Source organism: Hevea brasiliensis, chromosome 12, assembly GCF_030052815.1.
Source record: "Hevea brasiliensis isolate MT/VB/25A 57/8 chromosome 12, ASM3005281v1, whole genome shotgun sequence".
NCBI classification, from domain to species: domain Eukaryota; kingdom Viridiplantae; phylum Streptophyta; class Magnoliopsida; order Malpighiales; family Euphorbiaceae; genus Hevea; species Hevea brasiliensis.
Window position 1 is genome coordinate 22756929 of NC_079504.1, and position 16553 is coordinate 22773481.

The 16553-nt window shown below is 37.6% G+C and overlaps 3 protein-coding genes across 4 annotated transcripts; 1 reads left to right on the forward strand and 2 right to left on the reverse strand.

Annotated features, from left to right (window-relative positions):
* Positions 1–136: 136 nt before the first annotated feature.
* LOC110639657 (mitotic spindle checkpoint protein BUBR1) lies at positions 137–6537 on the reverse strand. The gene is made up of 12 exons (XM_021790700.2): positions 6390–6537; positions 5163–5393; positions 5010–5069; positions 3276–3420; positions 2972–3129; positions 2286–2367; positions 2147–2213; positions 2021–2075; positions 896–1064; positions 708–790; positions 477–554; positions 137–393 (listed from the first exon to the last, which is right to left on the reverse strand). The coding sequence occupies exons 2-12, from the start codon at positions 5342–5344 to the stop codon at positions 330–332; spliced, it is 1143 nt and encodes a 380-aa protein (XP_021646392.1). The 5' UTR covers positions 5345–5393; positions 6390–6537; the 3' UTR covers positions 137–329.
* On the forward strand, positions 6469–7063 carry LOC110639658 (calvin cycle protein CP12-3, chloroplastic). Its single transcript, XM_021790701.2, has one exon. It carries the CDS (start codon positions 6469–6471, stop codon positions 6898–6900), a length of 432 nt encoding a protein of 143 aa, XP_021646393.1. The 3' UTR covers positions 6901–7063.
* Positions 7064–7767: 704 nt separating this feature from the next.
* LOC110639656 (DExH-box ATP-dependent RNA helicase DExH12) lies at positions 7768–15882 on the reverse strand. 2 transcript variants are annotated; one of them, XM_021790699.2, is made up of 4 exons: positions 15729–15882; positions 12573–15547; positions 11261–11650; positions 7768–11158 (listed from the first exon to the last, which is right to left on the reverse strand). In XM_021790699.2, exons 2-4 carry the CDS (start codon positions 15528–15530, stop codon positions 7967–7969), a joined length of 6540 nt encoding a protein of 2179 aa, XP_021646391.2. In that variant the 5' UTR covers positions 15531–15547; positions 15729–15882; the 3' UTR covers positions 7768–7966. The 2 variants fall into 2 exon arrangements, with proteins under 2 accessions (XP_021646391.2, XP_021646390.2); XM_021790698.2 differs by having other exon boundaries at positions 15715–15875.
* Positions 15883–16553: the final 671 nt, after the last annotated feature.

Below are 16553 nucleotides of genomic sequence, written 5' to 3' on the forward strand. Positions count from 1 at the left end.
ACCCACAAAATGCTAAAGAACTTGCGCTGGGTGTTGGTGGTCCAATCAAAACACCGACTGTTGAACAGCAGATAGAGTCAACATATCCAACAAAACCTTACCATAGCCCAAAAGGTAACAACCAATGCAAAGTAGATGATCAACACAGAATCAATTTTTCTAAGTAATATTCATGCTGTTCTCAAACAATGGATAGCTCCAGGGAAACAAAACCTAAGTAATTAAAGAATCTGAAAACAAAATAAACTGACAGAGATCAAGCTTTAGAGATAAAAGCTGATCCATGCCACCTCATACAACATTTTTGAGAAGTGTAATCAACTCATGCATCATCTAGGAAGGCTGCTTAAAGGGAAATTGCGTAACGGGTTCTCCCTCAACAATTCTGTCTCCCTGCACATGAAATATGAGAATATGTCACCAGTTACATCACACGAGCAGTGAAATTGTGCACATTATGGAGTTGCAGTACGCACTTTTTGATGTCTAGGCCATCCCCCTGTCTGAGCTGCAAAGTTGAAGACTTGCCACTATCACCGTGTGATCTGTCTTGTCTGCCAAGAAATTTGAACACAAATTAGTAAATAACAGATGGGGGTGAGAATTATCAAAAAGAAGCATATAATGTGTACATATTGAAGAACGGAGTCATCAGTTGGCTTAGGACAGGCTGCCATATATTCTCAAATAAACATAAAATTACTCACTCCGCACACTCCTCATCAACAAATACTTCAATGCAGGTGCTTGGAGTCGCTCCACCAGCTCTAGGCCCTGGTCTTTGTGGAATCTAAAAAATTTTTATCTTTAGGGTAGGCGTTTTACATGAACATCTGGAAAAATTGTGTTCTAGTGAGAACTGGAACTGAGAAATATGTTTTAGAGGAAAGGGCACCTTGTGAGTTGTCCACTTGGCAGGTTTTGCATTATTTTCTTTGTTTCTCTCAGCTCGAGCTCCAAGATTGTTCCAAGGATTGAAATCTGTTTTTGACTTGCCAGATTGATGTCCCAGCAAAATATCAGTATTTGAGTCCTTATAAATAGAAAGGGGGGTCTTTTGAGCCCTATAAAATGAAATCAGAACAAAGATTGGGTGAGAATATTGATACATATGATAATGTTGATCAAACTAGGTAGCTTGCGAAAAATACCAACTCATCAACAACATTCAAATATTGTGAATATCATCTGACATCATCTCATTGCAGTAGGGAATGGGAGCCTACAAATGTAATAGATTCTAGAATATATGTAACCAAAATTTAAAATGAGCTTCAGAAATAGCATTTTCAATGAAGGGAAAGCATAATAATAAATGGTGTTGCAGTTCACAAACTTATTTTGCATGCTGAGACGCTAAACAAATCAAACAACTGTTTGCTGCTGACAAACATGTTGACATCATAACAACTCTCTTAATTTTCTAATGAGAATATGAGATATACACAATATACACAAGAAGAACTAAGTAGTAAATTCCAAACTAGTTGAGGTGGACTATATGGATCATTTTTCACCATTTGACTATGCATATATATATAAACCCAAAAAGATGTAAAAGAACTATGTCATCAAAACATGGAAATTTGGATTTTGAATGAATTATAAGAACAAGCCATTACAATTTAACTAAAAAAAATTCATTCCTGAGATAATTTTGATAACATTCCATTTTTGTCCACTCCTTTCCCCTTCAATTCAAAGCAGAATGCATTAGACAATTTATTTCTTAATGGAAATGATGCATGTGATGTGTGATTTGTTGCAATCCTAAATCAATCTGTTATCTTTTGTCTGATTTTATTACAGTTAGTTACAAAATTAGTTTCTGTATTCCTGTAATAATACAAAATTAGTTTCTGTATTTCTGTAATAAGCAGTCTTGATTGAATCTTTTGTATTTTTCATACTTTATTGTCATATCTCATAAAGGACAAGGAGATTGGAACAAAGGAGAGAGAAGGAGAAAAATAATCTCAAGACAATCCATGGCAGCTACAGTAGAATCCTATATACTTGCCTGTCTAGATTCAATCTGTTCCTGGAAATATCTGAATTCTCCATATTGTGCCTCCCTAGAAGAAAAGAAACAGTTTTTAAGCATGTAAAGAACTTGAGACGGTGGAACACAGTAATAAAGACTTACTGTTTTCTGCGCTGGCCAACACAGTTCCAAAGCTTCGGACTGGCAAGTTATTTTCTCCAGAGGCATCCTAAAAATGGAAACAAGACACAACAATAAATCATTTACATAAAAATTATTTCACTTAATATAAGTTGCATACCTCCACAACTTTTGGTCTTCTCATTGATCTCATGAGAAATTTCTTGTAGGCGTCCTTCAATTTTTCTATTGGTTGAGCCTCTCTGTGAAAGCAGAAACATCAGTCAGACAAAGAAAGTTCATCAATGAATAATAAAGTCAATAAATCTAACATGTTGAAATGTGCAACTATTCTATTCCTGCTTTTGGTTAGACTGACGTAATAACAGATAAATAGGATATGATTTTTGCAGAGGTAAGGTAACATGTCTGAATAAACTGTTACACATGATAAAAATCTAAATAATATTGGCCAATCCATACCAGCCTGTTGCAGAATTTTTTCCATGATATTAAACCAACACAATAAAATCATATATATGAATTCCACATACTCTTTTTGCATTTTCCAATTGTTATTGTTTGAAAATAGAAGTTATATAAACAAGTTTAAGGATCAAAATAAACATAATTGAGGTAATTCAAATTACTAGTTACATCTGCACTCTGAACAACCTATCAATCAAACCATAAATCACCACCAGCCACAACAATATGATAAAGAATAGGCAAATATTAAGTTGTAATACAGTTGTATAATATTAGCATAAACCTGTGTCAGAACCTCACTGCAATACAACTGCAGAGGGAGTAAAAACAACTGCAGACCAGCACCTTCATACAATAAAAAATTAGTGAAAGACTTACCTAGATATCCCAAGATCAAATATGTCATTTGCAGCCTTCATCTTAGACTTGGACTCCATATGTAAAGCATATGCAACATAGAATGCAGAATGTGACTTTCCAATTTCATTTGCGTCAAGAAAATTGTAAATGACTTCCGCATCAGCACAGTTTTCAGCCTGAATACAATTTCATTACAACATCAAACTTAAGAAACTCTAGACTGAACAGAAGAAAATCCTACATTATACATAGGCACCAAATATAAGCGAGGCAGTCTTAAATTTTAAAGAACAGCAAGGAGAATTGTTAAAAAAGGACCCACATATTCCAGCCACACTTTGAGGTAGCGAAGATCGTCCTTGTAAAGATCTGAATGCCAAAAGGCACGCACACATTGCTCATATATTAATATCAGTCCTGAGCAATCTCCACCAGGCGGAAATGACTCCTGAACCCATTTAATACACCTTCAAAAAACAAAAAAAAAGAGCAATGCTTAATTAAATAAATCAAATTGGTACCGGAAAATGAAAAGGACTAAATAGTATGAAGCTATAACATATTAATATCTTGGTTTTTTATGGAAGGAGAAGTTTTACACCTTATGTGGATGATGGTTCTCATGGTTTCATAATGTATTGTATAGTAATGCTATTTGTTTGTGAAGATTGTATTATTTTTTTTTTGTGGCTTGAATTTTGAATATGTCAAGGATCTGAATTGTTACCCGAACCGAAAGTTTCACACTACGATCCATTTAGGATAAAAAGTGAGATATGTTATGTTAGAGGAGGGCACAAGCTTGATAGGGTTTGAGAGTATTGTAATATGGACAAATATAAATATTGTAATATTCCACCCTTTGCGTTAGAATTGTGAGATATTGGGGAACACACTTGATTTTGCGGTAGAGTTATGAGATATTCGAGAACACACTTGGATTAGAGTTTGAGAGTTTTGAGTGATTGTATCTTGCTCTTTACATCATAGTGTAACTTTTTCTCTTATTTTACCCGTGAACCCGTGAACATAGACCTTACAGTTAAACCACGTTAAATTTTGTGTTATTCTTATTCTCTTTTTTATAACGTGTGATTGTGTGATTTGTATGCGTGTCTTAGATTTACGTGCCTATCATAACATATTGTTTCTGAAAAATGGTGATTTTGGATTCTAAAGTGATGGTTCCTTAACCATGATTTTACCATAGATTTTCAAATCACTAAATTATACTATATTCTTACACAATTAGATGGTTTAAAGTTTTTGCATTCCAATTGTATACTTACACAATTTATAAAATTTCAATTATACTCTATTCTTTTTATTTAGAGACGTTCCTCATCTCTTATCTTAAGTCTCTCCCTTCTATAAAAATTCTCTCGTCTCTCAAATATGCCAATCCTCTATTGTCTCTCACATCATATGTTCTTTTTTTTTTTTTCTTATCAATATTATATAAAAAAAATTTTATTTTTTTTTTTTTTTAATAAATAATAATATATAATATTACTTTTTTAATTAAAAAATATATTTTAAATGAATTTTTCAACTAAAAAAATTTTTTTTGAACTTGATGATGCTACTGCATTTATTAATAATTTTAAATAAAATTTTTCACCTATATTAGAATGTAAATTATGTGATAGGCAAAAGATTAGAGACTTGTAGAAGCATTTTCAATAATTTAAAGCCTTTACAATAGAAACTGCATGTGTTGCATTACAGGCAAAGTTTAAAACAACTATTTATATATTTAAAACAACAATTAAGGTATTTTAATAACCTTCATATTTATTATACCATACCATTTAACCAATCAAGAAAAGGTTATTAAACCATCATGTGCCATACCATCTTTCCAAACATGTTAACAATAAAAATCATATACTACAATATCCAATTTGTTATCAATTTGGTTATCAATTTGTTAGAATATAGCAAACTCTAACTAGTTTGGGATTAATGCTCAGTTGCTGTTGTTTCTGGAAAAATATTCTGCTAATCCAATATCCAAAAATGTAAATAACGGGAGAATAGTGAGCAGAATACTTACTCGAGCCATGGCAGGAGAGGATCATCCCCTTTATAGTCATCAATTGCCTCAATCAACCTCCTAAACGCACGAGGAAGTGTAAAAAATAGGAGAAAGGAAAGCTGAAAAAAAATGACAGTAAATAAATCAAATATAAGGAATAAGAAGAGGGACCTTCGAGTCTCAAGAAGAGACTTCTTGAGTTGATTGTGGTTGTGGGATTTGAGGGCGTCGTTCAAGAGGCGAACGTTTCGGCCTCTCTTCAAAGGTCTCACATTTTCCTTGAAGAGTTCCCATTCGTAACCTGTCTCCTGCTTTGAAGCAAGAAACTGTGACTCCGGGTCTATTTGATCCATCACTGCTTCTCCTGTTTTTCTTCTTCTCTTCTTCTTCTTCTTCTCCGCTCTAGAGAGTTAGCAAAGGAATTTTGAAATCAAGAAGTAGCCGTTGCTACTCAAGGTCTACTTTAATAGTAAGGAATCAATTTCATGGAAGATTGCGCTGGCCCTACCATGTTGAGAGTTTGAATTTAACTAAAGGCACTATGGGCTTGGGCCAGAAAAAACAGAAGGCTAAGAGGAATAAAGAAATTACAGCTAGCCCATAACCATAAATTAATTTAATTTAAAATTAAAATTAAGTTATGTTTTTAAAATTTTTTATTTTATTTAAAATAAATTAATTTTTTCAAAATAATTTTAAAATTACAAATGGAAATTAAAATGACAATGTAATCCAATTTCGGATTCTTAATTTCAGGAATAAAAAATTAGAGCGAAGCCCCTAGGGAAGGGTGATAAGAGCTAGGACAAATGGGCAGCTCCCCATTAGTCGCTTCCGTTTTGAACTTATCGGATATCTCCAATGTGGGTTGTTGATGTGGATAATGTTTTAAGAGTAGTCTACAAAATAATAAAAGCTCTCTACCTACTTTTTGATCAAGGGCCCTTCATTTTACGGCATGAAATCTAGACCGTTCACGTAAAAAGTAAGACCCCTACTAATGCGAGAAATGGCCGTAGACAGTGGTGGACCACTCAAGTTTTATTTTTTTTTTATGCCGCTTATTCAGATTCAATTATTTATATTTATATTTTGCAAGGTGCACTATTAAATATAAATTAATTTTAATAAAATAAAATTAATAATTATTAAATTATATATTATGTTGAAATTAATATTTAATTTAAAATAATAAATATATAAATTTTAATATAATTAAATAATTTAAAAAATTATCATATAAAATCAAAATAAACTAAGTTCTTGAGAAAAAGGTTGTAAATATTAAGGGTGTTTAGGTAAATCCGTCAAATAATAAATGGACTCCCCATTCGATGGTTCATAGCGATTGATTCAAGTCCTAAACAGCCAAAACAATCTATCAAACATCAAAATTACCTTCATGTCCTCCCACTTGTATTGGTGAACAAGAAAGGCAAAAGAAAGCGAGCACAAGAGGATCTGTTAATCGAAGAAGATGGCATCCTACCCTTTCGTCACAGCTTTAAGCACTCCAAGACGAGAAACGTCGATCCTTCCTTCATCTTTCTCGACGCCATCTGACGCTTATTGTAAAGTTTTCCTCGATTCACTTGCCTTAAAGAGGAGTGAAAGTAAGGCAGCTAATATGAATCTGAGGGTGCGAGCGATGGGAGGAGCACCAAAGTTCAAGGGGACGCAGATGAGGGAGAAGCAGCTTACGGAGATGATAGAGAAGAAGGTAATGGAAGCGAAGGAGGTGTGCGAGGGAGACCAGACCTCCGACGAGTGCAAGGTGGCATGGGATGAGGTGGAAGAGGTGAGCCAAGCCAAGGCCGATTTCAGGCTTAAGTTGGAGAAACAGGATCCTCTCGAGTATTTCTGTCAGGACAATCCAGAGACCGATGAGTGTCGAGTCTACGAAGACTAGCCACCCAACTATGAGCCACCGCCGTCCCCCTGATCCTGATGATCGAAATGTAGTATTAGTGTTGCTTGGGCTTTTTTACTTTTACACCCCTCGTTGTAAATTGAACTCTGTCGTGGTATTTGCTATTATTGTTATTTACTATTGAAGAAACTTGATTATCGTATCATTATCCCTTTAATGGGCCTAAGACGAACACTGTTGCTCTTGATTATAAGCCCTCAAAAAAAGTTTTGCTTTTCCTGATAGATTTTTTAATAGAGTTCGAATTCATTACTATCATGTGGTAATAAGAAACCAATGAAAGTTCATTTTATTTTTCGGTTTTTGGTAAATCTTGAAATTTCTATATTGTAAATAACAGCTTAATTAGATTAGCTGATTTTCTGTTCAATTGGTGGTGGCCGTGCATGCTAAGGAAACAAGGTTTGTAGATTCTTTTTTTATGCTAATGTTGGCAGAAATCTTGTTGACTGAGATTCTGATATCATCCAGAGTCTAAAGTTAGGGAGTTTGGGGTTTTATGCGAAGCACAATCTCTGCTCGCGTATCCCAGTTTGTGATCTTTTTCTCTTCTTGTGTGATTATTGGTTTTAGAAATTGGAATGCAAATTCTGTTTACTGATATGAAATCAAATATGTTGCTTCAATGTTATTGTAAAGTGGATGTTAATCGTGGTTTTGGGAATTGAAATACAAATTGTGCATGATTGAATACTGAGAAGGAATAAATAAATAAATAAATAAAAAGAGGGCATCACCGTTTGCAATCCTTTCAACTATTGAACAATTCATGCAAGAAAATTCATTTTTATTTCAAATGCTTGATCAGACACATTTAATGAAAACCAACCATTACAGGATCAGATATTTTTCGAATGTGCAGGGCACCGCCAGCTCATCATGAAATTTCATTACATAGATATAGAAACAAACAAGGGTTCGGTAAATCAACTTAACAGAAACAGGTTCAGTAGATCAAAAGCAAATACAACTACCAAAATCAGTTAATTCTTATTGTTGGGCGTTGATGCTAAAAAAAGTACTAAAAACAAATCTGAAAATGGAATTACTCTCTCCCACTGTCCTCGTCTGAACCACCTGCTTCTTTGACATCAACACTGAAGCTATATTCCTGGTCACAGCCCAGATAAGAATCACACATAAAATACAGAGTATAAGACTTCCTTCCAGCTTCTGAGGGGGCAGCAAACTCAAGCTTCACCTTTGACTTCCTCTGGAGAGAAACCCTCTTGATGGCAAGCAACTGGTTGCTCTTGGTATCACCAACAACGAGCCACCAGCCTTCTTCTTTGGCTTTAGGATACCTGGGAGCATCAACTGCTCCCACGTCTGTCCTCCCCTCCAGATCCCGTTCTAGAGTGACCTGCAAAGTGATATCGTCTCCCACCTTCATATGCTCACTATCCATCACCTCATAGGACATGTCAATGTTGGGGAAGCGGTTGCAAAACCTCACAATATCTAGCAGTTGTAAATCTGACATCTGGAGAAGCTCCCGCCTTTCATCATCTTCCATCTCTACCAAATCAAATACTGTCTCTATACTCTTTCCAGGATTCTCTTGGCATTTCTTGGCCAATTCCTTTGTGAAGTGTGGAAGCTGTAGAAGCATAGAATCACGCTCCCACATCCCCTGTGTCACCATTTGACTAACTTCCATTGCAAGAATAGCAAGGCTTAACCAGCCATTGCTTGAAATAACATCAACCATTGCTTGGAGCAATCTACTGGCAGAAAGAAGCACCTCTCGTTGGTCCAGTGCAAGGTTTCCACCCACAGATTGCCTTGAGAAATGGGCTTGTAGCAGTACATTTGCCTTCACATGTGGATCAGTATATCTGGGATTCTCAAATGAGAACCTCTGGTGATTGATCAGCCGCCGAAGCACCTCTTCTTCTCCAGGTCGTATGGGAAGATGGGCATACTCTGAAGCTGAAGCCAGAATTTCCAGAAGACCCTTCATCTTTGTTTTGGGAGTCAAAGAAGAACTAAAACGCTCAATAGTAGTGTAACTGATGTAATAGTATGATGCTATCATGCCAAGATTCAGTGGAGACAGGTCCATGTCGTCCTCGATAGCAACACATTTACCTGCTTCCAAATCACTCAATGTTTGCTCAACAAGCTCTGAAAGGTGATCAGAAAGATGTCTATGACTAACTCCCTGGAGATTGTAGTAATTTGGATTCTGAGTGAGCCGCCTATACATAAATGTCCAAGTAAGATAATCTACTGCATCTTGCTTATTTTCAATAACTCCAGCAACTATTTCTGCGTTGAAATTGTCATGCAGGAAATGGTGCAAATGGCTTTCCACAGGGAAAGCTTCATATAAGAATTTCTTGTAATACTCTTTACGAGGTGCATGGCAGAGGATGACACACTTTCCAGAGTTATCTAGTAGAGGTCGACTGGCATGACCCATCATCTGCAAGAGATCTGTAACAGGGTAATCAGTGTGAGCATTTTCACGCCCATCATAATATTGAGTTCCCATCACAACTACCAAATGCGCTGACAATGGCACTCCCCAACACATTGAACTGCTCATAACACAAACCTGAATCCACCCAGCTTCAAACAGCTGTGACACAACTTCCTGATCCAAGCTACTCAAGCCCTCATGCAAGTATCCAACACCATGAAGTAAAGTAGCTCTCAACATTTCATCCTGAATCTTGCCAACAAAGGGCTCCAGCTCTACCGAGGACCTCAACAAAAAAGCAGGTTTCTCTCCACTGTCCACACTTGAGTATGTCATCAGATCCACAGCAGTGAGTCGCACATGCTTTCTCGTAGAAACAAACACAATAGCAGGCTTTCCATTTTTGGCATGTTGGACTATTGCAGTGTATGTTGGTTTCGTCATGGCCTGTATCCTTGCTTCAAAATTGGCAATATCCACTCCCTGAATATGTATTTCTAAGGGGACAGGACGCACACCAGGGGGGAAATTAAAAAGGCCATGGGAGGTGGCTCCTATCCATTCCCCAAGATCCTTGGCATTTGCAAGGGAAGATGACAAAGCCACAATTCGAATCTTATTCTCTATCTGACTAGCAATATATCTCATTCTAGAAACAATCACCTCTAAGACAGGACCTCCATGACCCCCAATCAAGTGGAGCTCATCAATGATAAATAGACTAACCAGCTGCACATACTTCCTCTGTTTCCAGCGACGAGACAAAGCATCCCATTTTTCCGGAGTGCTGATAATTATTTGACCCTTTTCAAGCAGCTTTAAGTCTGTTGCAGTTTCTCCAGTCAATTCAACAACCCGCATTCCAAGACCTCGACCATACTTTCTCTCCCAATCGCGATAGCGTTCCTTAGCAATTGCCTCAAGAGGTGCAATATAAACAGCACGCATTATGCTATCAGGTCCCTTTTGATAATTCCTCAATATAGCAAACTCAGCACAGATGGTTTTCCCACTCCCTGTTGGTGCAGCAACCAATACATTGTCATCTGTATTATACAGAACAGTAAAGACCTGAGTTTGGACAGGATTAAAATGTTTAAAATCTTGATAAAGAGCTTCATATGATGGATTCCTCAATGCAGTCACGGGCAGAGGTTGCAAATCCAATAACTCTGTGGGTGGAGGATACTTTTCTGGTAAAATAAGGTGCCTAAAAGAGACAGGTAAAACAGTTTGTGACCCGAGCCATTTATCTGACACAACACGGATGAAATACTGTGGAGGCAATGGCTCATAAATTGGCACTGTGAAGTTCAATGTGTGGTCCTCATCAATGTACTGCTTCTTCAACATAAAGTACTCATGATGGAGAACGCTTTCACCATCATTATCCTCCACAATGACCCAAAATGGTTCCACATATCCATGAACCTTGTCTTCCCATTGAAAGTCTGGTGTTATAGTAAGTTCAAACCTCAACACAGTACGAGTGATTGGCTGAACATGTGCTGCCAGGTTAAGCTTTGGGAATTGGTGGATGAACTTATGCAATGTTCTTCCCATCTTTGGGAAACGAACGAGCTCACCAATTTCCTGTGATGAAAGGTCATAATACCTTTCCCAAGCCAAATCTTTCTTCTCCAACTTCATCAGAATTTCATTTGGGATCCCAATGAATTGACGCAGGGGTGTCTGGACGCTCCACATCCTCTTGTTGACCATTTTACACAAATTCAGAGCCTTCTCAGCTAACTGTGCCCATCCTCTTTTCAAGACAATCTCAAAAAGAGCTCGTAGAAGACGGCCAGCACTCTGCCCACGATAATGTTAAAAAATAACAAAAAAGACATAGTCAGCATTTAACTGAAATAATAATAATATTTAAAAAAAAAAAAGCCCTAGTAGAGAACAAACCTGAGTTATGAACACCATGTCAGATGTGAGGGAAAGCCCTTCAAGCTTAAGTTGTGAAATATAGGCTTGAAGTAACACATTAATCTTAGCACTAGGCTCTTCCAGACTTTCCTTGATTGGAATTGGAACACGGTCTAAAAGCTTTGCCAGTTCCATCTTCTCATCTTGTCTTACTGTTACATATTTAAATTCTTCACTCAAGGAGAAAAGACGGCATAGTTCTATGTCCCCCATTGTTGGCTTCAGATGCTCATTATAAGTGGATATTGTCCCATGAGTTATATAGTAATAACTAGCAATGCGACCCAAGTCAGTGACCTGGAAATATCCACTTTTCCTGTCATACTTGACCAGATTATTTTTGTCCAAGATAGTTGCAGCAGAATGAATCTGAGAAAAACATTAGAATACGATTAGATGCTTAATATTAGATAAATATGAACACAAGTATTAGCAGCTCAAATAAGCCGACAAAGAGTCTAAATTAAGAAATAAAAGATAATGAAGAGCCCACTTACATCAATAATATTGCTTCCATAATAATAATAATAATAATAATAACAACAACAACAACAATAACAATAATATGAGGAAAAGAATGCAATAATAGTTCGTGTTGAAGACTAGATAACTGCAAGAAAAACATTGCAATACCAAATCAATTTCTCAATGGTCAAAAATCTAATCAAAACACTCAAGGTAATTTCAAAAGTTAACCCTTTTTAGGTACTCCCATCTATACCAACAACACTCCTTAACCATGAGAAAGTTGTTGGCCTTGAGATTTTATCCAAGGACTTCTTTGCTTTCATTTCATAACTATACAAATCCTCACCCATGCATATGCTTGAAACTGGTAATTTCCTTTGCCAAAAGAACCCACACGCAAGGCTTAGATATTTGGTATTGGCTCATCATATTTAGAACAATGTCATTCAACCTTGTCCATTGCATGAAATAAGAAATTAGTTTGATCCTTCTTTTCCCATAATGGATGGATGCTATATGTAATTAGCAAGTGCACATTTACACTTCATCACGAGTATAAAGGTCAAGAACCAATTTACTCGACCACAGCAGATAAATCTACAGTGGCTTCAAACATTTACTAGGAAAGGATATTTGTTCATGCAACAGGAGAAGGATTGGAAATGATTAGAGAAATTAAATCTGATCTCCCCAACTGAATCTACAGATGAACAAGAAGGAACAAATAAACATATTTTGACAATGAAAAAGTAGCAGACATTAAAAAAGACTGGAAGTAATGAAAAGAAAAAGAGGACAAAGCCATTGAAGGGTTGCTGCTTACCAAATCAGCCCTCCTCTCCTCCAATGTAATATCTCTGGTGAGAACATCTGGTGCTAAGCCATACAGCGTTGGATTTCGTAGCATACGGACATACAAGTAAGTATAGCCAAGCCAATTGCAGGCTTCTCTAGCATTTTGCACAGTTCCAAGAACAATTTCTGCATTCAATTGATCAGCCAGTTTGGATACAAACTGACTTTCAATAGGAAGCTGTTGATTCATTAAAGATAAATAGTACTGAAGTTCACTGTGGCCAGTGATGATAATTCCTTCCCCATATGAATCATACTGAGGCCTTCCCGCACGACCCAACATCTGCATAACATCCAAAGGACTTAGCTCAGTCCATGCACCTTTTTCTGGATTGTAAATCTGAGTCCCTTTGATAATAACAGTATGAGCAGGCAGGTTAACACCCCAAGCAAGAGTTGCAGTGGAAACCAACACTTGTACATGCCCATCTGCAAAAAGATCCTCAACAAGTTGACGGTCAACCCTCGTCATTCCAGCATGATGAACTGCAAAACCATAGGGCAAAAGATCTTTCAGATCATTGCTTTTGACCATATCTGTATGACTTTGGAGAATCTCACGGCTTGCACTATCTTCCCTCAAGAATCTACCAAGAGTATCATTAGCGAGTGCAGTATCCCGTATTGCACGAGCTGTCTTCGCTGTTTCCTTTCTCGAGTGAACAAAAATAAGAACCTGATGCTTTCCTGCTACAGTCATTACCTTTTCATAACAGATATCATTCATCAACTGAAACCTCTGCAGTGGCTTCTTTACCGTGATTCCAATGTACTGTTGAGAAAGAGGGACAGGTCTATAGCTATTATCAAAATGGAAGAGTCCCTTTTCAACATCAACCCTCAAAAACAGTGCCACGTCTTCAAAATTAGGCAGTGTAGCAGACAATCCCACCAGCCGGATATGTTCTTTCGTAGTTTCAATTTGTCTAACAGTTCTGGCAACAATACTCTCAAGCACAGGTCCTCTATTATCATGGAGGAGATGAATTTCATCCATAATAAGAAGTTTCACAAGTTGTGTATAAGTGCGATCACCAGACTTACGAGTAATAATATCCCACTTTTCTGGAGTAGTCACAATTATTTGAGTTTCTTCAATTTGTTGACGAGTCAATGTCTGGTCTCCACTTAGTTCCCTAACCTTGACACCATACTCCTGCAGTCGATTTGACAAATTACCAACAACTTCAGCCACAAGAGCTTTCATTGGTGCAACATAGACTATCTTATAGTTGCCATGGTTGAATGAACCATCTGGATTCCTATTCAATGCAATTTGCTGAAGTATGGTGAGTACTGCAACATTAGTCTTCCCTGCCCCAGTAGGAGCACAAAGAAGGACATTATCCGCCTTGAAAAGAGCAGTCTCATACACTTTACTTTGTACCCTGTTCAACTGTTGCATCCCCTTGAAAGCCGGTTGTGCCCAGTCTGGCATGTCAGATATCTTCACAAGCCTCTCATCAGGTGCTATTGGTCTAGGCTTCAGGGCTGGCACATGAACTTCTTCATAGCCCTTGCTTTGATGTCTATAGGAACCAACTGGAAGATCACACTTCTTATTTGCCATCAAAAGGCCACCCTGCTCAAAGGCAATGCTATCTAGATCAAGCAACTGGGGCTGACCTTTCACCCAACCACTGTCCATATCTCTATCAATAAGCCCCCTCCTATCCCTATCACCATCCCCACCACTCTCATCCTTGAGCCGGCGAGCCTCTTCCCTTATACTCTTCTCTAGGTTTTTTTGTCTCTCTTTCGCTGTCGCCCTTGTAGCGTGCAACTGCTCCAAAATTGCTACCAAATCCGGACCTGAACTCATCATTTCCTCCTCGATCAGTTTTCTCTCTTGTTGGTCTTTAGCCCTTGCCAAACGGGTACACCATACAATCTTTAGCCTGTTACGCAAAAGGAACTTAATAAGGCTGAACTTTTCAAACTGGAGATGCACCAGCAACTTGGTTTCAACTTCCCTGTCATCTCCCTCGGCAAGTATTTTAAGCACCTCCTCTGCCAATTTTTGGCACTGTTGCGGGTCAATCTGTTGTTCATAAGCTTGTGAGATCTTCCTTTGCAGCCAATAAGCATCAATATCCTGCACATTAAGGCCCATGCCTTCATTTGCCTCCTGCATGTCTTCATCATCAATTCCACCACCCATTTGCATAGCCCCTGAACCATTCGGCTCTGCCACATCATCATCATCTTCTTCCTCATCCGGAACTGCATCAAGATCACTCTCTTCATCATCATCTTCATTGTCTTCATCAAACTCAACAGCCACACCCACATCATCATCAAGAGCATCATCACCATTAGCCACAGCAGGCCCTGCAGCATCACCCCCATCTTGGAAATCAGTGATGAGCCTGCCAATGGAAACAAGCTGATCAAACACATGATTGGGAATAGGATTCAACAACTTCTCAATCTCCTTCTTCTTGTCAGGGGTCTTCACGGATTCATTCTTGAGGACAGCCAAAATCTCATCAGCAGCAGCGCTAACAATATTGAGAGGCTGACCACCCAACTGCTGTTGAATGACGCTGAGCATGGCCTCATAGGCAGCTCTAGTCTCCTTGGTTTTGGGCTGGTAAACACCTTCCTCAGTAGAAGTGAGGACACTCTCTTCTCGGAGGCGGCGCTTCTTAGCTTGGCGACTGGGAGCAGGCTCTGAGAGTGGGTCACGCTCCTTCTTCTTCTTCGATTTCTTAATCTTCTCGTCTAGCTCAGGAGGCCTGCCTCTATAAGCACGGTCACCGAAGCTTTTAGGATCAATCTTGCCCCAAAGGGACTCAGGCTCACCGGTGGGCTCATGGGTGTCACGCGGGCGAGAGTCAGTGGTAAGTACCAAACTGGAGTTGGCTCGATACTCATATTGCTTAAATCGGGCGTGTGCTTCCGCACCACCACCAAGATGCGCCATTAACGGCTCTCAAAAACCTAAAGTAAAACCAAGATAAATAAATAATTTAAAATTAAAACCCTAAGTTCAGTAAGACTAGGGTTTAGATAAGAAAAACATGACCAATTACAGCATGAACATATCGTGTCATACCTAAAACAACACAAGGAACACAGAAATACAGCAAAAGAAAAAGAGCACTTACAGTAGCCGACTGACCTCCTTAGTGAGAAGAGAACACAGAATCTCCACTCTTATTTCCACCGTTTCCGATTGCACTGGTTCAGTTGAAATGCCAGTTACAGCCTGAGGGTTTGCTTATTTGTGGTTTAAAGCATCTACTACCAAAACCACCGCCTGAGAGAAAAACGTCACCGTTTCAGATAAAACGAGGGTGTTATCCTGTACCAACGTTATGACTTATTCAAGCTGATGGGTCATGGGCTGAAAATTTTAAGGCATCTCATGGGCTGCTCAAAAATGCTTTCCATCATTAAAAGTAGATGTGTTCGATGAAGTTACGAGGCCCCATGATCTACGTTAGAATTATTAAAATAAAAAAGGAATGGTCAAATTTTTATTTTGTCTTTCCTATAAGAATTTCAGCTCAAAGCCTTATAATTTTAGGATAATCATTCAATTAACATTTAATTAATTCTCTTAAAATTAACTAAATTGCGATCGATAATTGTTAAAAGGATTTTTGTTATTTTTCATTTAAAGAATTTGCCATTTTTTTTAATCTTTTTTAAAAATCATTTAATTAATAATAATTTAATTAGTCTTTTTTTACTTTTAGAATTTTTTTTTTAAAAAAAAGAAAGGATTCAAATTCAAATTTTTATATTTATTTATTCTAATATTAATCATCTTTAAGTAAAAGAAATACTTCTTAATGTAAAATCTGTCAGTTATTACTCTTCAATGGGAGATCTATTAAATAAAAAAAAATCTTGAAAAATATGTTTTTTTTTTTTCACTAGATGATTCTTATGAAGCCCAGGTGACCAATTCCGGGCCTAGAATCCCCGGTGGACGTCAAAA